The sequence below is a fragment of the Ranitomeya imitator genome, chromosome 7, assembly GCF_032444005.1.
Source record: "Ranitomeya imitator isolate aRanImi1 chromosome 7, aRanImi1.pri, whole genome shotgun sequence".
In the NCBI taxonomy this organism is placed as follows: domain Eukaryota; kingdom Metazoa; phylum Chordata; class Amphibia; order Anura; family Dendrobatidae; genus Ranitomeya; species Ranitomeya imitator.
In genome coordinates this window covers 156664271-156686000 of record NC_091288.1, presented here as the reverse complement: position 1 = coordinate 156686000, position 21730 = coordinate 156664271, and the positions used below count along the sequence as shown (strand labels likewise).

General features: G+C 47.9%; 1 protein-coding gene across 1 annotated transcript in view; it reads left to right on the top strand.

Annotated features, from left to right (window-relative positions):
• GTF3C1 (general transcription factor IIIC subunit 1) overlaps positions 1 to 21730 on the top strand; it is a 191310-nt gene that overhangs the window by 17772 nt on the left and 151808 nt on the right. The window contains exon 4 of the mRNA XM_069733955.1: positions 5507 to 5650. Coding sequence (XP_069590056.1) covers positions 5507 to 5650 — 144 coding nt within the window. The remainder of the gene's footprint in view (positions 1 to 5506; positions 5651 to 21730) is intronic.

Below are 21730 nucleotides of genomic sequence, written 5' to 3'. Positions count from 1 at the left end.
ATGATCCCCTATTTAGATGATTTTTTTAGTTGTAGGAAATTCGTCCCTTCAGTGTGCTGAACGTTTAGCTGACACGGTCTCGTCCTTAAAAAACCTGGGCTGGATCATCAACTCCGAAAAATCCAGACTCATCCCACTTTCTCTCCAGACATTTTTAGGGTTCAATCTAGATTCCACAAAACAAAAATGTCTACTCCCACAAGTAAAAATATCTCTAAGGCTACGTTCACACTAGCGTTCTGCTAGTGTGCGTCGCCTTAGCGTCGGGCGACGCAGCGGCGACGCACGCGTCATGCGCCCCTATGTTTAACATGGGGGACGCATGCGTTTTTGTGTGTTGCGTTTTGCAACACTTGCGTCTTTTTTGCCGCTAGCGTCGGACCAAGAAAACGCAGCAAGTTGCATTTTTCTTGCGTCCGATTTTCGGCAAAAAACGACGCACGCGTCGCAAAACGCAGCGTTTTTGCGTGCGTTTTGCAGCGTTTTTGTGTGCGTTGCGTCGCCGACGCAGCGGCGCGCAACGCTAGTCTGAACGTAGCCTAATAGAGGGGAAAGTAGCGGCGGCCATTCACAAACCCCAAATGTCCCTGAGGGCAGGAATGACCTTATTAGGATCCCTTTTCTCCTGTACTCCAGCCGTTCAGTGAGCACAACTTCATACCCGAACATTGCAACACCAAATACTTCGGGAACAGAGGAAATTCCTAGGGCACCTCGAGTCAAAAATAACATTATCAGAGAGGGTCTTATCTTCCTTGGTGTGGTGGCTAGATAATAAGAACTTAATGGGGGGTGTCCCTTGGGTGATAACACCATCCCACACAGTAACTACTGATGCTAGTCCCCACGGGTGGGGCGCACACATGGGGGATAAATTCTGCCAGGGAATATAGAATAAGGATGAGATTTTATATTCATCAAATTTAAAAGAGTTGAATGCAGTAAACTATGCACTGCGTCAATTTCTCCCACAGCTACTAGGAAATCATGTCAGAATCTGTTCAGACAACACTACGACAGTGGCGTATTTAAACAAACAAGGCGGCACACGATCAGACGCTCTAATGTCTTCCGCAAAGAATACCTTAATCCTGGCCGAAAAGCATCTGTTGTCCCTCTCTGCTGTCCACATCAAAGTAGAGAGCAATCAACAAGCAGACTTTCTAAGTTGACACACTCTACATCAAGGAGAATGGTGTCTAAATCCTCACATTTTCCACAAAGTAACATTATTATGGGGCAGGCCCCAGATAGACCTGTTTGCTACGAAACAGAACAGACAAGTCCAGAAACTTGCATCTCGGTCCCGTGCAGACCACCCGGACATTCTAGATGCTCTTCAAACACCCTGGCAATTCAAGCTGGCATATGCCTTCCCTCCGATAATTCTGCTTCCACAAGTAATACGGAAGATCAGGGAAGAACAGGCCAGGATAATATTGATAGCACCATTCTGGCCCAAAAGACCATGGTTCTCGTGCCTGCAGTCAATGTCGGTGACAGATCCATGGGTCCTTCCCTCAATCCCAAACCTTCTCTTGCAGGGACCTTTCTTCCACCCTCAAGTGGACAGCCTCCACTTGACGGCCTGGAATTTGAAAGGCAGATATTAAATTCCAGGGGGTTCTCGAAAGGCCTAATTGATACACTCCTGCTTAGCAGGAAACCATCTACAACAAAAATTTATACCAAAATATGGAAGAAGTTTCTTCAATTCCATACAGGTTCAAACCCCTCTGAAGTCCCAATAAAATCTATCCTAGAATTTCTACAGAAAGGGAAAGAGTTAGGTCTATCGGTTAATACACTAAAAGTCCAGGTGTCCGCTCTGGGTGCCCTCTATGGCCATAATATTGCTGGTAATAAATGGGTATCCCTCTTCATCACGGCCTGTGAACGAGTTACTCCTGTCCACATACCTAGAATAGCTCCTTGGGACCTAAACCTAGTCCTAGACTCTCTAACGGATCCTCCGTTTGAGCCTATAGACACAGTATCTCTAAAACACTTGTCGCTAAAAACAGCCTTCTTAGTAGCCTTAACATCGGCTAGAAGAGTCAGCGACATTCAGGCCTTGTCGATAGATCAGCCTTACCTTCTCACATTTCATGACAGACTAGTTTTAAAACCAGACCCCTTATACCTTCCTAAGGTAGCAGTGAAATTCCACAGGTCACAAGAAATCCACCTTCCTACTTTCTTTAAAGACCCCTCTACTCCTGAAGAACAACAATTTCACACTCTAGATGTCAGGAGAGTAGTTTTGCAATATATTGAAAAAACTAGTAGTTGGAGCCAGAGTAGGGCTCTGTTCATATGCTTCCAGGGCAAAAAGAAAGGGTATGGAGTCACAAGAGCAACATTATCCAGGTGGATAAGGGACGCTATCCGGTTGGCCTATTCCATGAAAAATAAAGAACCTCCGGAAGGCATCAAAGCAGATTCCACCAGAGCCATGGCTTCCTCCTGGGCCGAAAAATGGAACGTTCCAATTGAGGACATATGTAAGGCTGCAACATGGTTGGCTCCTTCCACTTTCTATAATCACTACAGGCTTGATCTTTCATCAGACTCTGACCTACACTTTGGCAGGACTATCCTCAGCATGGTGGTCCCCCCCTAGGTGTTGGTCTCTGGAAATCTCTCCAGTGGGTGCTGTCATGGCGAAGGGTAAATAACCTGATTACTTACGGTAATGCTCTTTTAATGAGTCCATGACAGCACCCAGTCACATCCCTCCCTAATAAATAAAAGCCAATGTAATTACTTCTATGAAGTTTATAACCTGATGATATATTGTAATATTTGACAAATACTGGCGGTCCTCCGGGTACTCTGAAATTAAACTGAGGAGGAGAGGGGGACCGCCCCCTTTTATCTCTCTGTAGGTTTCCTGTTCCTTGGGGCGGATCCCTATCTCTCCAGTGGGTGCTGTCATGGACTCATTAAAAGAGCATTACCATAAGTAATCCGGTTATTCGCCATTACACTGCGCAGGGAACTTGGACTCATCACGAGTCTCGCCTTCCCATCAATATCCTGGAGATACGTGCGATTCGGCTATCCCTAAAGCGGTTCCATCATCTCCTAGCAGGCCGCCCCATCCGTATCCAGTCGGACAATGCCATGGCTGTGGCTTATATAAACCATCAATGGGGAACCCGCAGCAGAGCTGCAATGCGCGAGGTAGAGCACATCCTTCGCTGGGTCGAAAACAACCTCTTGGTCATATCGGCAGTTCACATTCCAGGAGTGGAGAATTGGGCCGCGGATTTCCTCAGCTGGCAAGGTCTCGCCTCAGGAGAGTGGTCTCTCCATCAGGACATATTCCAACAGATTTGCCATCGATGGTTGGGGTACTCCGGACATAGTCTTGATGGCTTCCGGGTTCAATGCCAAGGTACCTCAATTTGTAGCCCGGTCCCGGGACCCCAGAGCAATCGGGGCAGACGCGCTAGTCCTTCCTTGGAGTCAGTTTCACCTCCCTTACCTGTTCCCTGCCCCTGCTTCCCAGAGTAATCAGGAAGATCAAGGCTGAGGATATCCCGGTGATTCTCATCGCCCTGGATTGGCCTCGCAGGGCGTGGTATGCAGAGCTGATCCAGCTCCTCGCAGACGTTCCTTGGCACCTACCAGATCGTCCAGATCTACTTTCTCTGGGCCCAATTTACCACCAGAACTCAGGGGCCCTGTGTTTGACGGCATGGCTGTTGAATCCTGGGTTCTGACTCAAGCGGGTTTCTCCCGTGAGGTAGTTTCCACCTTGATCAATGCCCGAAAGCCGGTGTCATCGCGCATCTACCATCGGATCTGGAGGATCTTCTTCGATTGGTGCAGAGGTCGCCCTCTGATGGTTTTCAACATTCCTACCATCCTGGATTTCCTCCAATCCGGTCTGGACTTGGGGCTTTCGCCGAGATCCTTTAAAGGGCAAGTCTCGGCCTTGTCAGTCCTTTTTTCAACGGAAAATCGCTTCCAAGCCTCAGGTCAGAACTTTTTTTTTTCAGGGAGTCTCTCACGTGGTGCCTACCTACAGAGCGCCTCTAGAGGCTTGGGACCTTAATCTGGTCCTGGGAGTCCTTAAGGAATCTCCCTTCGAGCCATTGCAGGACATCCCTCTATCTCTTCTTTCATGGAAAGTGACCTTCCTCGTCGCTATTACCTCGATCAGACGAGTCTCAGAGTTGGCTGCTCTTTCCTGTCGGACGCCGTTCCTTACGTTCCACCGTCCCCTACTTTCCTCCCGAAGGTGGTGTCTTCCTTCCACCTCAATGAAGATATCGTACTTCCGTCACTTTGCCCTACTCCAACGCACTGCGTGGAGAAGGCTCTTCACTCCTTGGATCTTGTCAGAGCACTCAGAAAGTACGTGTCCAGGATGGCATCCTTTCGTCAGACGGATGCTCTGTTCGTGCTTCCGGCGGGACACCGGAAGGGACTGGCCGCTTCTAAGTCGACAATTGCCAGATGGATTCGGTCGACCATTCAAGAGGCTTACCGTGTCAGAGGCAAGCCTATCCCTGCAGGCCTCAGGGCACACTCCACTCGGTTGGTGGGTGCTTCCTGGGCCATTTGAAATCAAGCGTCTGCAGAGCAGGTTTGCAAAGCTGCAATCTGGTCTAGCCTGCACACCTTTTCAAAGCATTACAATGTCCATACTCAGGCATCCTCAGATTCAAGCCTGGGCAGGCGTATTCTGCAGGCAGCGGTTGCGCACCTGTAGACAGCAGGTGCCATAAGTTTACACTGTTGGGTTGTTATTCCCCACCCAGGGACTGCTTTTGGACGTCCCACGGTCCTGTGTCCCCCAATGTGGCGATGGAGAAATAGGGATTTTTGTGTACTCACCGTAAAATCCTTTTCTCCGAGCCACTCATTGGGGGACACAGCACCCACCCTTGTTTTTGGCTTGTTGCCTATGATGAGTGTTTTAGTCTTTGACATGTTGTTACTACGGTTAAATCTTGTTAATCTCTTACTGCTTGGCTACAAACTGGTATTATCCGGAGCCAGTGGGCGGTGTATACTGCAGAGGAGGAGCTAACCTTTTTTGTATTTACTTAGTGTCAGCCTCCTAGTGGCAGCAGCATACACCCACGGTCCTGTGTCCCCCAATGAGTGGCTCGGAGAAAAGGATTTTACAGTGAGTACACAAAAATCCCTATTTCTAAATTTTGTGCAGTTATATTTGTTTACCTGGTGAAAATAAACAAGTGAGATGGGGATATATTTGGTTTTTATTAAGTTGCCTAATAATTCTGCATAGTAATAGTTACCTGCACAAACAGATATCCTCCTAAGATAGCCAAATCTAAAAATAACCCACTCCAACTTCCAAAAGTATTAAGCTTTGATATTTACAAGTCTTTTGGGTTGATTGAGAACATAGTTGTTGATCAATAATAAAAAAAATCCTCTAAAATACAACTTGCCTAATAATTCTGCATGCAGTGTATACTGAGCCGGAATACATAGATGGGATTTACTTGGCTTTTATCCATTTTAGAGTGGATGCTGGGAAGATCCATTACCTTAGACGTGTGCTGGATAAGAACGGCCTAATCACGATGCAAACCTACGTGATAAAGCTTACAGGTGGAAGTCAGCAACATTCACTGCTCTTACTGCTGAAGCGATTCCATGTGGACAGGTAAGTTCTCATCAGTTCTGACCCACGGGGCGGAGCGCCGTCTGCACAAAGGGGTTTCAATATTTATTACATTAGGCTTTGGATCAAAGTCAAAATCTCCACTGTGAGCTGCTTGTCACCATGATTTCCAGCTGCTGGACCCCACACAAATAGCCCACCTTGATATAGATCCCCATCTAACACGAGTTCAGTCTTATCAGCACATGCCGCAGTGACTCTCATCGGGTGGTCACAGCTTTACGCCTTGTCTTATCTCATAAAGTTTTGGCATAGATATGTGTAAACCCCTTCCTGATTTCCTATTCTTTTCCATGTTTGTCACACTTAGGCTTATGTGCACATGTTGCAGAATCTCTGCGGAAATTCTGCAACTCCTTGCCGCGGGAAATACACATGCAGAATTGGCATGCATATTCCCGCTAAACACTAGCGTTTTGCAAGCGTACTTTTCTCAGAATGCTAGCGTTTTCCAAGCGATCTGTAACATCGCTTGGAATATCGTAGTTACTTACCGATAACGGTATTTCTCTGATCCCATGACGGCACCACGGAGAGAGAGGGATCCGCCCTCAGGGACAGGAAACCCACAGGTTAAAAAGGCGGGACCTCTCCTCCACCTCAGTTTGGTTTACAGAGCCTTGCAGGGAATTTCTGCTGTAACTTAATTGGTTATTATACACACAAAAAAAACATAACTATACATATATTACTTATATAAGCTCCTTTTTTTTTTTTTTTTTTTTTTATATGCACACCTCGTGACTTAAAATATTAGTAGTGTGGACACACAAACGTGAAGGGAGGGAATATACAGGTGCCGTCATGGGATCAGAGAAATACCGTTATCGGTAAGTAACTACGATATTCTCTTACCCCATGACGGCACCACGGAGAGAATTTCAAAGAATGAGTATTTAGGGTGGGACTACCGCCTCAAGAACTCTCCTACCAAAAGTTAAGTCTGAGGGAGAGGATAGATTGAGCTGATAGTGCTTGAAGAATGTAGAAGGGGAAGACCAAGTGGCTGCTCTACATATTTGATCTATTGATGCTCCACCACGTTCTGCCCAAGAGGTTGCCACCGACCTGGTTGAATGGGCCTTAATTGTGTCTGGAGCTTGTTCCCCGGATGAGATATACGACATCTTGATGGCGTCTCTTACCCACCTTGCCAATGTGGCCTTCGATGCTTTGTGACCCTTATTTGGTCCCTGAAAGCAGACAAACAGAGCCCTCCCTTTCCTACACTCCCTTGTAGCTGATAGATAGTGTGTTAGGCATCTCTTTACATCTAGTGTGTGTAGAGCTTCCTCTTTTTTGTTTTTAGGGTTAGGACAAAAAGATGGTAAGGCTATCTCTTGAGATCTGTGGAATTTTGACGCCACTTTAGGGAGGTAAGAAGGATCAGTTTTAAGGATTACTCTGTCATCTAATATTTGGGTTAGAGGCGGGTAAGCTGATAAGGCCTGCAGATCACTAATCCTGCGAGTTGAGGTTAGGGCTACTAACAAACAGGTTTTCAAAGATATTATTTTTAATGGAGCCTGAGATAAAGGTTCAAACGGTGCTTTAGTTAGTGCTGAAAGGACTAGGTTCAGATTCCAAGGAGGAGAGGTGAGATGTACAATTGGTCTGGACCTAGTAGATGCTCTAATAAACCTTTTTACCCAGTGATTCCCCGCCAAATCCTGGTTATAAAGGGCACCCAATGCTGCAATCTGCACTTTCAGAGTGTTTGTTGCCAGGCCTTTCTCTAATCCTTTTTGAAGAAATTCTAGAATTTCTTGAATTGGGATCTGTTCTGATAGGATAACCCCTGAAGTGGAGAGGAACTTTTTCCAAACTTTACCGTACGCTCTGGTGGTTATTGGTTTTCTACTGGCCAGCAGGGTAGAAATTAGATTAGAAGAAAAACCCCTTTTTGTTAACAGTTCCCTTTCAAAAGCCAGGCCGTCATATGTAAACTTTTTATTCGTGGGTGATTCACTGGCCCCTGATGCAGCAGGTCTGGGATATCTGGTAGTACCCACGGATCCGCTATGGACATTAGGCGTAACCATGGGAACCATATTCTTTTCGGCCAGAATGGGGCTATCAATATGACTTTGGCTCTGTCCTCCCTGATTTTCTTCAAGACCAAGGGAATAAGAGCTATCGGAGGAAAAACGTAAGCTAGATGGAAATTCCATGGAATTAACAACGCGTCTATACCCACTGGACTCCCCCGGGGATCTATCGAACAGAAGGCCTCCGTTTTCCGATTTTGATTGTTTGCAAATAGATCTATATCCGGGGCCCCCCAAAGATCCACTATGCGTTTTTAATATTTTTGGATTTAATTCCCATTCCCCCTGTTTTAATTGAGTTCTGCTTAGAAAATCTGCAGTTTGATTTTCTGACCCTTTTATGTGAAGGGCTGTCAGGGAGGACAGGTTGGCTTCTGCTTGTGACATGATGAAATTTGTTACTTTCATTAGGGATTGAGACCTCGTCCCTCCCTGATGATTTAAATATGCTACTACCACCCTGTTGTCCGTCAGTACTCTCACGTGGTGGGAACGGAGGGATGTTAAAAAATGATTGATGGCGTACTGAACTGCCAAAAGCTCTTTCATGTTTGAAGTAAAGTCTTTTTCTTCCCCTGACCAAGGACCTTGGGCAATTTGCCTGTTTAGGTGGGCCCCCCACCCCCAAGGACTTGCGTCTGTGGTCAGGATTACAGAGACCGGCCACACCCATGGGACCCCCCTCCTGAGATTGGACGGATCCGTCCACCAAGCTAAGGAAGCTTTTGTCCGAGAGGATATTTTTAATCGCTTCTCTAAATTTCCTCCTGCGTGGGGTACCGCCTCTAGTATTTCCCACTGGAGATCTCTCGAGTGGCTCTGGGCCCACTGGACCGCTGGGATACAGGATGTCATTGACCCCAGTATGGACATGGCTTTCCTTAGAGTGATCAGAGGAGAGAGACTCAAATGATTCGCTAGGTGTATCATGTTGGATACTTTTTCTTCCGGCAGACGACACTCTTGCTTTGTTAAGTCTATTACTATCCCTAAGTACAACTGTACTTGAGACGGGATAAGTCTGGACTTTTCCAGGTTCAAAAACCATCCTAGATTCGATAGGGCTACCATCACTCTGCTTAGTTGCTGGCTGCAATGTAGAGAGGAACTGCCCATCACTAGAAGGTCGTCCAGATAAGGCACAATCAATATGTTTTGTTCCCTTATATGGGCCATTACATCCGCCATTAATTTTGTAAATATCCTCGGGGCAATGGCTAGACCAAACGGAAGAGCCCTGTATTGATAATGTTTTAATTTCCCTTGTATCATCACTGCAACTCTGAGGTATTTTCGGAACTCCGGATGGATTTGCACATGATAGTATGCGTCTTTTAAGTCTATAACAGTCATGAAACAAGATGGGATAAGGGATCTGACACATGATTTTATTGTTTCCATTTTGAATTTTTCTATTACCAGGTATTTGTTTAATTGTTTCAGATTTATTATTACCCTGAAAGTTCCGTCCGGCTTTGTTCGAAGAAAAAGCGGAGAATAAAACCCCCTCGTCTCTTCTTGTTGCGGAACTTCCTGTATGACTTTCTTTTCCAGAAGACTGAGAACTTCTCTCTGGATACTTAGCTGCTCGATCTCCGACTTTCTTTGTGGTGTAACCACAAACTGATTGTGCGGTATTGTGTGGAAAATTAGTCTTAGGCCTGTCTTTATGATGTTTAAAGTCCAGGCACTTCCAGAAATTTTTTTCCCAGGTTTGAAGAAAGTGGGTCAGTCTCCCTCCTACCTGGGGCGCACCCTCATTGTGGCTGTTTCTTATTATCTGGTTTGTTAAACATGAAACCTCCTCTCTTGAATTTTCTGTCTTCCCACCCCTCCTTTTGGTTTTTTGGGGGGCGCCTTTGTGTGAACCTTCTCCCTCGAAAGGGCCGCCTATAGGACTGATTTAGGAATCCTGGAAAGGCTTTCTTTTTATCGACCGCTTTTTCGAGGACATCGTCTAGGGTGGGACCGAACAAATATTCACCTTCACACGGTATGGAACACAACTTGGCTTTAGTTTGCAGGTCCCCTGGCCAGCACTTCAGCCATAGCGCTCTCCTGGCCGCATTTGAGAAAGAAGCTGATCTTGCCGTCAGCCTAACTGAGTCTATTGAGGCATCTGCTAAGTATGCCGCGGCACCTCTCATCGCTGACACGGAGTCTAATATAGACTCTCTCGGAGTTTTATTCTTTAATTGAGTCTTTAAATGATCCAGCCAGACCATGAGCGCTCTAGCTGTACAAGTAGCAGCTATACCAGGTTTTAGCCCCCCGCTGGCGGCCTCCCAGGACCCCTTTAAGAAGACATCGGCCTTCTTATCCATAGGATCCTTGAGGGTCCCCATATCCTCAAAAGGCAGGGCGAATTTTTTAGAGGCTTTCGCAATGGCGACGTCTAGTTTTGGCGCCTTCCCCAATGAGGCGCAGGCTGGGTCGTCAAATGGATATTTTCTTTTGGGTGTTAACAGTACTTTTTTGTCCGGTCTCTTCCACTCCTTTTTTATTAGGGCTTGTATTTTTTCGTTTAATGGGAACACCCTGTACTTCTTCTGTTCCAGGCCACTAAACATAAGATCTTGCACAGATTTTTTGGAACGAGTATCTGCCAGACCCATAGTCGCCCTAACCATTTTTACCAGCGCATTCGTTTCATCTATTGGGAAACAGTTGCGGCCGCTTTCTGAAGATGCGGAGGAGGACGCTGAAGCTGCAGAGCTATCAGAATCATCACTCGTGCTATCTCCCTCGCTGGAGCTGTAATCTGGAGTTTTTTCCTTACGTTTTCTTTTACGTTTTTTTATGCTTTTTAGTGCGTCTGCCACTTGGGTTTTAATTAAGTCTTTCAGTTCAGACGTGAAACTCTGAGTCTCCTCATTAATGGTGTTCTTAATACATGACGCACAGAGTTTTTTAACCCATGAATCCATCAAATCTGAACAAAGCGGGCACACTCTATGTTTACTTTTCCCCTGGCATTTCTTTCCCTAGGAAAATAATAGACCCCTATTAGACTATACACTTTCACGGAGTGTCACTGTTACGTACGCTGCGCATACTTACCCGGCTTCTCCCGTCCCTCTGCGCACTCGCGTTCCTGTCCAGTGCCGCTCTGCTTCCTCCTTTGCCGGCTCACGGCGTCCGGTCCCTCTGCGCATGCGCGGTCGCGTCTCCTCCATCGCAGAGCCTTCTGGGAGGTCGCGACCCGGTGGCTCCGCCCCAACATGGCGGCGCCCATCGGGTATTTCTTCCCGGCGTCTCCCTAGGTAAGACGCCTTTGCTTTGTAGGTGCACTGTCTGCCGTCAGTGTCCCTATGCCCTAGGCTCCCCTGCACCAGTGTCTTCTCTCAGCCCAGTCTTTACTTTGTCTTAGTGTCCTGCCAGCCCGTGTTCCTGCTGTGTCTTGCCTGTCCGTGTTCCTGCTGTGTCCTGCCTGTCCGTGTTCCTGCTGTATCCTGCCAGTCCGTGTTCCTGCTGTGTCCTGCCTGTCCGTGTTCCTGCTGTATCCTGCCAGTCCGTGTTCCTGCTGTATCCTGCTAGTCCGTGTTCCTGCTGTGTTCTGCCAGCCCGTGTTCCTGCTGAGTCCTTCCGGTCCGTGTTCCTGCTGAGTCCTGCCAGTCCGTGTTCCTGCTGTGTTCTGCCGTTCCGTGTTCCAGTCATTTTCAGTTAAGTCTTGTTTTCCTATTATTCCCTGCCATCCTTTTAGCCTTTGGTTTCCTTCTTTATCTTGGGTCGCCCCTTTGGCTCTAGCTGTTGTGTCTCCATTCCCCCGAGGTCCTGCTCCTAACACTCCCTGTATAGGGGGTGATTCCATCTGGTCCGCTCGACCCCGGGGGCTCTAGAGTCACGACCCAGAGGGTCCACTCTCGGATTTCTGCCCGAGTACTTACAGTAAGCAAAGGCCATGGACCCCGCTGGGGCCTCTGCTGCGCAGAAAGAGCTACTCTTTTTCGAGAGAATCAGTCCCGCATGATGTCTTTTATGAAAGCTATGGATTCTCGTTTGTCCACGCTCCAGTCCTCCGATCCTGGCAACGCCGCTCTACTCGTTGGCTTACAGCAAGAGTTAGCTCAGCAGCGTGACACCCAGGCCCATATACTTAGTTATATGTCTTCTATTGACGATCGGCTGCTTTCCATCCAGACAGCCGCTTCTACGTCTGCTCCTGCGTCCCACCCTCCACCCCGCTTGGCTAAACCGCCTCGGTACAATGGGGATCCTAAGTCCTGCCGAGGATTTCTAAACCAATGCCGTCTTCACTTTGAGCTTCTGCCCCAGCATTACCCGACGGATCGGTCCAAAGTTGCGTTTTTGATTTCCCATCTGGAGGGTGACGCCTTGGCTTGGGTTAATCCACTCTGGGAGCGAGACGATCCTCTAGTCTCCCGGTTGTCTGAATTTTTGGAGACTTTCCGTCTTGTCTTTGACGAACCTGGACGTCTGGCCTCTACAACTGAAGCCCTATTTTCTCTCCATCAGGGGTCGTTATCCGTAGGCCAGTACGCTATTCAGTTCCGCACACTCTCCTCTGACTTGGGCTGGAACAATGAGGCGTTGGTGGGTGCTTTTTGGCGGGGTCTCTCTGGGCGCATAAAAGATGAGTTAGCCGGTCGGGACAGTTTTGGAGGAATTAATTTCCTTAGCTACCCGTATTGACCTTCGGTTCCAAGAACGCGCCCGTGAGCGGAGGTCTCTTCGTCCTTCTTCTGCCACCCGTAAGCCACTCAGTCCTCAGCCTAGAACCTCCTCTCAGGCGTCCGCACCGGAACCTATGCAAGTGGACCGTCTTAAGATGTTCGAACAACGTCGTAAAGAGAGGCGCACTCAGGGGTTATGCTTTTACTGCGGGAGTGCTGCTCATTTATTACGCTCTTGCCCTGAACGTCCGGAAAACTTCTCCGCCTAGGTCAGGTAAGAGAGGCCTCCCTAGGTGTGTGTGATCCCTCTCAACCCCTTACTTTGTCCGTTCTTTTGCATATTGCGGGCAAAGGCATTTCTCTGGATGCGTATGTGGATTCGGGCGCAGCAGGGAATTTTATTAGGTTGGAGGAGGTTTTGAAATTCTCCGTTCCAGTCAAAACCTTAGAGGCTCCTGTGATTCTTGCATCTGTGGATGGTAAACCGTTACAGGAGACCATTACTCAAGTAACACTTGAGGTGGAACTTCAGGTTGGGGCTCTACACAAGGAGAGAATTGCATTTTATGTTTTAGCGGGTCTGTCTCATCCTATGCTCTTAGGTCTCCCTTGGTTACGGAACCACGAGCCCATTTTAGATTGGCGCAATGGTAATATCTTGCGCTGGGGTGAGCTTTGTCGGGAACGTTGTCTGCTGCCGGTGCGTCCTGTGGGATCTTCCTCTAATTCTTCTCCTTCCTCTTCTTTTCCCGCTTTACCCTGTGTCTACAGCGCTTATTCTGATGTCTTCAACAAGAAGGAGGCTGAGGGTCTTCCGCCTCACCGGCTCTATGATTGTCCCATAGATCTCGTGCCTGGAACTAACCCACCCAGGGGCAGGATCTATCCTCTCTCTCCTGCTGAGACTCAAGCTATGTCAGAGTACATTCAAGAAAATCTTGCTAAAGGATTCATTCGCAAGTCTTCCTCTCCGGCCGGAGCAGGGTTTTTTTTCGTGAAGAAGAAAGACGATTCTCTCCGTCCCTGCATTGATTATCGAGGCCTAAACAACATCACGGTGAAGAACAAATATCCTCTGCCACTCATTCCGGAACTCTTCGACCGTCTTCGGGGTGCGCAAATTTTTACCAAATTAGATCTACGTGGCGCATATAATTTGGTTCGTATTCGTGCAGGCGATGAGTGGAAGACTGCCTTCAATACTCGTGATGGTCACTACGAGTACTTGGTTATGCCGTTTGGTCTCTGCAACGCCCCCGCGGTTTTCCAGGAATTTGTGAACGATGTATTTCGGGATCTTCTCTACTCCTCGGTCGTAGTTTACCTTGACGACATTCTCATCTTTTCTCCGGATCTCTCCACTCACAGGCGAGATGTCCGTCGTGTTCTGCAAAGGCTAAGAGAGAATCATCTGTTCGCTAAGATTGAGAAGTGCGTCTTTGAACAATCTTCTCTTCCCTTCCTGGGATATATTGTCTCAAGATCTGGCTTAGAGATGGATCCAGAGAAGGTTTCTGCTGTCCTGAATTGGCCTCGTCCTCTTGGAACAAAAGCAATCCAACGTTTTCTTGGCTTTGCCAACTACTATAGACAATTTATTCCTCATTTTTCTTCCATGACCAAGCCTATCTCTGCTCTAGTTCGCAAGGGAGTCAACGCCAGTCTTTGGACCCCTGAGGCTGAAGAGTCCTTTCTGTCTCTTAAACAAAGCTTCGCTACGGCCCCTGTGCTTCATCGTCCTGATGCTAATAGACCGTTTGTCCTTGAGGTCGACGCATCCTCTATTGGAGCTGGTGCTGTACTTTTGCAAAGATCCTCGTCCGGACGTTTGGTGACCTGTGGTTTTTTTTCCAAAACCTTTTCCGCTCCTGAGCGTAACTACTCTATTGGAGATAAAGAACTTTTGGCTATCAAGCTAGCCTTGGAGGAATGGCGTTATCTCCTTGAGGGGGCTCTTCATCCATTCACCATTTACACAGACCACAAGAATCTGGCCTATATTCAATCTGCCCAAAGACTAAATCCACGACAGGCCAGATGGTCTTTATTCTTCGGACGATTCGAATTTGAACTTCATTTCCGACCCGGAAATAAGAATGTCAAAGCAGATGCTCTTTCAAGATCCTTTCAGCCTCTGGACCTAGAGGATTCTCCGGCTCACATCATTGATCCTGCGAAGATCGTCACTCTTGCTCCTCTAAGAGTGATTTCAACTCCTCCTGGCAAGACTCTTGTGGCTAACCAAGACAAGGAGAGAGTTTTACGTTGGGGTCACTCCTCCAAAATTGCAGGTCACGTAGGAGTCAAGAAGACACTTTCTCTTATCTCTCGGCATTACTGGTGGCCATCTCTCCGACAAGACATCACCAAATTCATCGCTTCTTGTCCTTCTTGTGCAAAAAATAAAGTCCCTAGGCAGCTTCCTTCCGGTCTCCTGCATCCTCTGCCTGTGCCTTCCGTTCCTTGGAGTCATATAGCTATGGACTTCATCACTGATCTACCTTGTTCCTCGAATTGCTCTGTCATCTTGGTTGTTGTAGATCGGTTCTCCAAGATGGCTCACTTCATCGCATTACCTGGTCTGCCTTCCGCTCCTGAGTTGGCAGAGATCTGTTTACACCAAGTCTTCCGTCTTCATGGTTTTCCTCATCATATCGTCTCAGACCGTGGAGTACAATTTACCTCACGTTTTTGGAGAGCTCTCTGCAGTCTATTAAAGGTTAACTTGGACTTTTCTTCCGCCTATCACCCTCAGTCCAACGGACAAGTGGAGCGAATTAATCAAATCCTGACTACATATCTGCGACATTTCTCCAATGCACACCAAGATGACTGGGTCTCTCTTCTCTCCTGGGCCGAATTCTCATATAACAATCTTCCCAGCGAGTCTTCCTCCAAAACCCCCTTTTTTGTAGTCTATGGTCAACATCCGAACATTCCTCTTCCTGTTTCTCTTTCCTCGGGGGTACCGGCAGCGGATTTCTTGTCCCGGGAATTCTCTACGATTTGGAGTGAGACCAAAGTGGCTCTTGAGAAAGCTAGCCTTAATATGAAAAAGTTTGCTGACAAAAGGCGTTTGGATGCTCCGCCATATTCTCCGGGTGATAAAGTTTGGCTTTCCTCTCGCTATATCAAGCTTAAAATTCCCTCTTGCAAACTGGGTCCCCGCTATATTGGTCCTTTTCCTATCTTGAGTCGCATTAATGATGTTTCTTATAAGTTGAAGTTGCCTGCCTCTTTACGCATTCCCAATGCCTTCCATGTGTCTCTTCTCAAGCCTGCAGTCTTTAATCATTTTCACTCCGCTACCTCTTCCTCTCCTCAGCTCTGTACTTCTGATGGAATCTTTAATGTTAAAGACATTCTTGCCAAAAAGGTAGTTAGGGGTAAAACTAAATTTTTTGATTGATTGGGAGGGATTTGGCCCTGAGGAGAGGTCCTGGGAGCCCCGAGAGAACATCAATGCTCCTCTTATCATGAAAAGATTCCTTTCTAGCCTTAAAAAGAGGGGGACTAAGGAGGGGGGTACTGTTACGTACGCTGCGCATACTTACCCGGCTTCTCCCGTCCCTCTGCGCACTCGCGTTCCTGTCCAGTGCCGCTCTGCTTCCTCCTTTGCCGGCTCACGGCGTCCGGTCCCTCTGCGCATGCGCGGTCGCGTCTCCTCCATCGCAGAGCCTTCTGGGAGGTCGCGACCCGGTGGCTCCGCCCCAACATGGCGGCGCCCATCGGGTATTTCTTCCCGGCGTCTCCCTAGGTAAGACGCCTTTGCTTTGTAGGTGCACTGTCTGCCGTCAGTGTCCCTATGCCCTAGGCTCCCCTGCACCAGTGTCTTCTCTCAGCCCAGTCTTTACTTTGTCTTAGTGTCCTGCCAGCCCGTGTTCCTGCTGTGTCTTGCCTGTCCGTGTTCCTGCTGTGTCCTGCCTGTCCGTGTTCCTGCTGTATCCTGCCAGTCCGTGTTCCTACTGTGTCCTGCCTGTCCGTGTTCCTGCTGTATCCTGCCAGTCCGTGTTCCTGCTGTATCCTGCTAGTCCGTGTTCCTGCTGTGTTCTGCCAGCCCGTGTTCCTGCTGAGTCCTTCCGGTCCGTGTTCCTGCTGAGTCCTGCCAGTCCGTGTTCCTGCTGTGTTCTGCCGTTCCGTGTTCCAGTAATTTTCAGTTAAGTCTTGTTTTCCTATTATTCCCTGCCATCCTTTTAGCCTTTGGTTTCCTTCTTTATCTTGGGTCGCCCCTTTGGCTCTAGCTGTTGTGTCTCCATTCCCCCGAGGTCCTGCTCCTAACACTCCCTGTATAGGGGGTGATTCCATCTGGTCCGCTCGACCCCGGGGGCTCTAGAGTCACGACCCAGAGGGTCCACTCTCGGATTTCTGCCCGAGTACTTACAGTAAGCAAAGGCCATGGACCCCGCTGGGGCCTCTGCTGCGCAGAAAGAGCTACTCTTTTTGCGAGAGAATCAGTCCCGCATGATGTCTTTTATGAAAGCTATGGATTCTCGTTTGTCCACGCTCCAGTCCTCCGATCCTGGCAACGCCGCTCTACTCGTTGGCTTACAGCAAGAGTTAGCTCAGCAGCGTGACACCCAGGCCCATATACTTAGTTATATGTCTTCTATTGACGATCGGCTGCTTTCCATCCAGACAGCCGCTTCTACGTCTGCTCCTGCGTCCCACCCTCCACCCCGCTTGGCTAAACCGCCTCGGTACAATGGGGATCCTAAGTCCTGCCGAGGATTTCTAAACCAATGCCGTCTTCACTTTGAGCTTCTGCCCCAGCATTACCCGACGGATCGGTCCAAAGTTGCGTTTTTGATTTCCCATCTGGAGGGTGACGCCTTGGCTTGGGTTAATCCACTCTGGGAGCGAGACGATCCTCTAGTCTCCCGGTTGTCTGAATTTTTGGAGACTTTCCGTCTTGTCTTTGACGAACCTGGACGTCTGGCCTCTACAACTGAAGCCCTATTTTCTCTCCATCAGGGGTCGTTATCCGTAGGCCAGTACGCTATTCAGTTCCGCACACTCTCCTCTGACTTGGGCTGGAACAATGAGGCGTTGGTGGGTGCTTTTTGGCGGGGTCTCTCTGGGCGCATAAAAGATGAGTTAGCCGGTCGGGACACCCCTACTGTTTTGGAGGAATTAATTTCCTTAGCTACCCGTATTGACCTTCGGTTCCAAGAACGCGCCCGTGAGCGGAGGTCTCTTCGTCCTTCTTCTGCCACCCGTAAGCCACTCAGTCCTCAGCCTAGAACCTCCTCTCAGGCGTCCGCACCGGAACCTATGCACGTGGACCGTCTTAAGATGTCCGAACAATGTCGTAAAGAGAGGCGCACTCAGGGGTTATGCTTTTACTGCGGGAGTGCTGCTCATTTATTACGCTCTTGCCCTGAACGTCCGGAAAACTCCTCCGCCTAGGTCAGGTAAGAGAGGCCTCCCTAGGTGTGTGTGATCCCTCTCAACCCCTTACTTTGTCCGTTCTTTTGCATATTGCGGGCAAAGGCATTTCTCTGGATGCGTATGTGGATTCGGGCGCAGCAGGGAATTTTATTAGGTTGGAGGAGGTTTTGAAATTCTCCGTTCCAGTCAAAACCTTAGAGGCTCCTGTGATTCTTGCATCTGTGGATGGTAAACCGTTACAGGAGACCATTACTCAAGTAACACTTGAGGTGGAACTTCAGGTTGGGGCTCTACACAAGGAGAGAATTGCATTTTATGTTTTAGCGGGTCTGTCTCATCCTATGCTCTTAGGTCTCCCTTGGTTACGGAACCACGAGCCCATTTTAGATTGGCGCAATGGTAATATCTTGCGCTGGGGTGAGCTTTGTCGGGAACGTTGTCTGCTGCCGGTGCGTCCTGTGGGATCTTCCTCTAATTCTTCTCCTTCCTCTTCTTTTCCCGCTTTACCGTGTCTACAGCGCTTATTCTGATGTCTTCAACAAGAAGGAGGCTGAGGGTCTTCCGCCTCACCGGCTCTATGATTGTCCCATAGATCTCGTGCCTGGAACTAACCCACCCAGGGGCAGGATCTATCCTCTCTCTCCTGCTGAGACTCAAGCTATGTCAGAGTACATTCAAGAAAATCTTGCTAAAGGATTCATTCGCAAGTCTTCCTCTCCGGCCGGAGCAGGGTTTTTTTTCGTGAAGAAGAAAGACGGTTCTCTCCGTCCCTGCATTGATTATCGAGGCCTAAACAACATCACGGTGAAGAACAAATATCCTCTGCCACTCATTCCGGAACTCTTCGACCGTCTTCGGGGTGCGCAAATTTTTACCAAATTAGATCTACGTGGCGCATATAATTTGGTTCGTATTCGTGCAGGCGATGAGTGGAAGACTGCCTTCAATACTCGTGATGGTCACTACGAGTACTTGGTTATGCCGTTTGGTCTCTGCAACGCCCCCGCGGTTTTCCAGGAATTTGTGAACGATGTATTTCGGGATCTTCTCTACTCCTCGGTCGTAGTTTACCTTGACGACATTCTCATCTTTTCTCCGGATCTCTCCACTCACAGGCGAGATGTCCGTCGTGTTCTGCAAAGGCTAAGAGAGAATCATCTGTTCGCTAAGATTGAGAAGTGCGTCTTTGAACAATCTTCTCTTCCCTTCCTGGGATATATTGTCTCAAGATCTGGCTTAGAGATGGATCCAGAGAAGGTTTCTGCTGTCCTGAATTGGCCTCGTCCTCTTGGAACAAAAGCAATCCAACGTTTTCTTGGCTTTGCCAACTACTATAGACAATTTATTCCTCATTTTTCTTCCATGACCAAGCCTATCTCTGCTCTAGTTCGCAAGGGAGTCAACTCCAGTCTTTGGACCCCTGAGGCTGAAGAGTCCTTTCTGTCTCTTAAACAAAGCTTCGCTACGGCCCCTGTGCTTCATCGTCCTGATGCTAATAGACCGTTTGTCCTTGAGGTCGACGCATCCTCTATTGGAGCTGGTGCTGTACTTTTGCAAAGATCCTCGTCCGGACGTTTGGTGACCTGTGGTTTTTTTTCCAAAACCTTTTCCGCTCCTGAGCGTAACTACTCTATTGGAGATAAAGAACTTTTGGCTATCAAGCTAGCCTTGGAGGAATGGCGTTATCTCCTTGAGGGTCCTCTTCATCCATTCACCATTTACACAGACCACAAGAATCTGGCCTATATTCAGTCTGCCCAAAGACTAAATCCACGACAGGCCAGATGGTCTTTATTCTTCGGACGATTCGAATTTGAACTTCATTTCCGACCCGGAAATAAGAATGTCAAAGCAGATGCTCTTTCAAGATCCTTTCAGCCTCTGGACCTAGAGGATTCTCCGGCTCACATCATTGATCCTGCGAAGATCGTCACTCTTGCTCCTCTAAGAGTGATTTCAACTCCTCCTGGCAAGACTCTTGTGGCTAACCAAGACAAGGAGAGAGTTTTACGTTGGGGTCACTCCTCCAAAATTGCAGGTCACGTAGGAGTCAAGAAGACACTTTCTCTTATCTCTCTGCATTACTGGTGGCCATCTCTCCGACAAGACATCACCAAATTCATCGCTTCTTGTCCTTCTTGTGCAAAAAATAAAGTCCCTAGGCAGCTTCCTTCCGGTCTCCTGCATCCTCTGCCTGTGCCTTCCGTTCCTTGGAGTCATATAGCTATGGACTTCATCACTGATCTACCTTGTTCCTCGAATTGCTCTGTCATCTTGGTTGTTGTAGATCGATTCTCCAAGATGGCTCACTTCATCGCATTACCTGGTCTGCCTTCCGCTCCTGAGTTGGCAGAGATCTGTTTACACCAAGTCTTCCGTCTTCATGGTTTTCCTCATCATATCGTCTCAGACCGTGGAGTACAATTTACCTCACGTTTTTGGAGAGCTCTCTGCAGTCTATTAAAGGTTAACTTGGACTTTTCTTCCGCCTATCACCCTCAGTCCAACGGACAAGTGGAGCGAGTTAATCAAGTCCTGACTACATACAGTGGGGCAAAAAAGTATTTAGTCAGTCAGCAATAGTGCAAGTTCCACCACTTAAAAAGATGAGAGGCGTCTGTAATTTACATCATAGGTAGACCTCAACTATGGGAGACAAACTGAGAAAAAAAAATCCAGAAAATCACATTGTCTGTTTTTTTTAACATTTTATTTGCATATTATGGTGGAAAATAAGTATTTGGTCAGAAACAAAATTTCATCTCAATACTTTGTAATATATCCTTTGTTGGCAATGACAGAGGTCACACGTTTTCTGTAAGTCTTCACAAGGTTGCCACACACTGTTGTTGGTATTTTGGCCCATTCCTCCATGCAGATCTCCTCTAGAGCAGTGATGTTTTTGGCTTTTCGCTTGGCAACACGGACTTTCAACTCCCTCCAAAGGTTTTCTATAGGGTTGAGATCTGGAGACTGGCTAGGCCACTCCAGGACCTTGAAATGCTTCTTACGAAGCCACTCCTTCGTTGCCCTGGCGGTGTGCTTTGGACCATTGTCATGTTGAAAGACCCAGCCACGTTTCATCTTCAATGCCCTTGCTAATGGAAGGAGGTTTGCACTCAAAATCTCACGATACATGGCCCCATTCATTCTTTCATGTACCCGGATCAGTCGTCCTGGCCCATTTGCAGAGAAACAGCCCCAAAGCATGATGTTTCCACCACCATGCTTTACAGTAGGTATGGTGTTTGATGGATGCAACTCAGTATTCTTTTTCCTCCAAACACGACAAGTTATGTTTCTACCAAACAGTTCCAGTTTGGTTTCATCAGACCATAGGACATTCTCCCAAAACTCCTCTGGATCATCCAAATGCTCTCTAGCAAACTTCAGACGGGCCCGAACATGTACTGGCTTAAGCAGTGGGACACGTCTGGCACTGCAGGATCTGAGTCCATGGTGGCGTAGTGTGTTACTTATGGTAGGCCTTGTTACATTGGTCCCAGCTCTCTTCAGTTCATTCACTAGGTCCCCCCGCGTGGTTCTGGGATTTTTGCTCACCGTTCTTGTGATCATTCTGACCCCACGGGGTGGGATTTTGCGTGGAGCCCCAGATCGAGGGAGATTATCAGTGGTCTTGTATGTCTTCCATTTTCTAATTATTGCTCCCACTGTTGATTTCTTCACTCCAAGCTGGTTGGCTATTGCAGATTCAGTCTTCCCAGCCTGGTGCAGGGCTACAATTTTGTTTCTGGTGTCCTTTGACAGCTCTTTGGTCTTCACCATAGTGGAGTTTGGAGTCAGACTGTTTGAGGGTGTGCACAGGTGTCTTTTTATACTGATAACAAGTTTAAACAGGTGCCATTACTACAGGTAATGAGTGGAGGAAAGAGGAGACTCTTAAAGAAGAAGTTACAGGTCTGTGAGAGCCAGAAATCTTGATTGTTTGTTTCTGACCAAATACTTATTTTCCACCATAATATGCAAAAAAA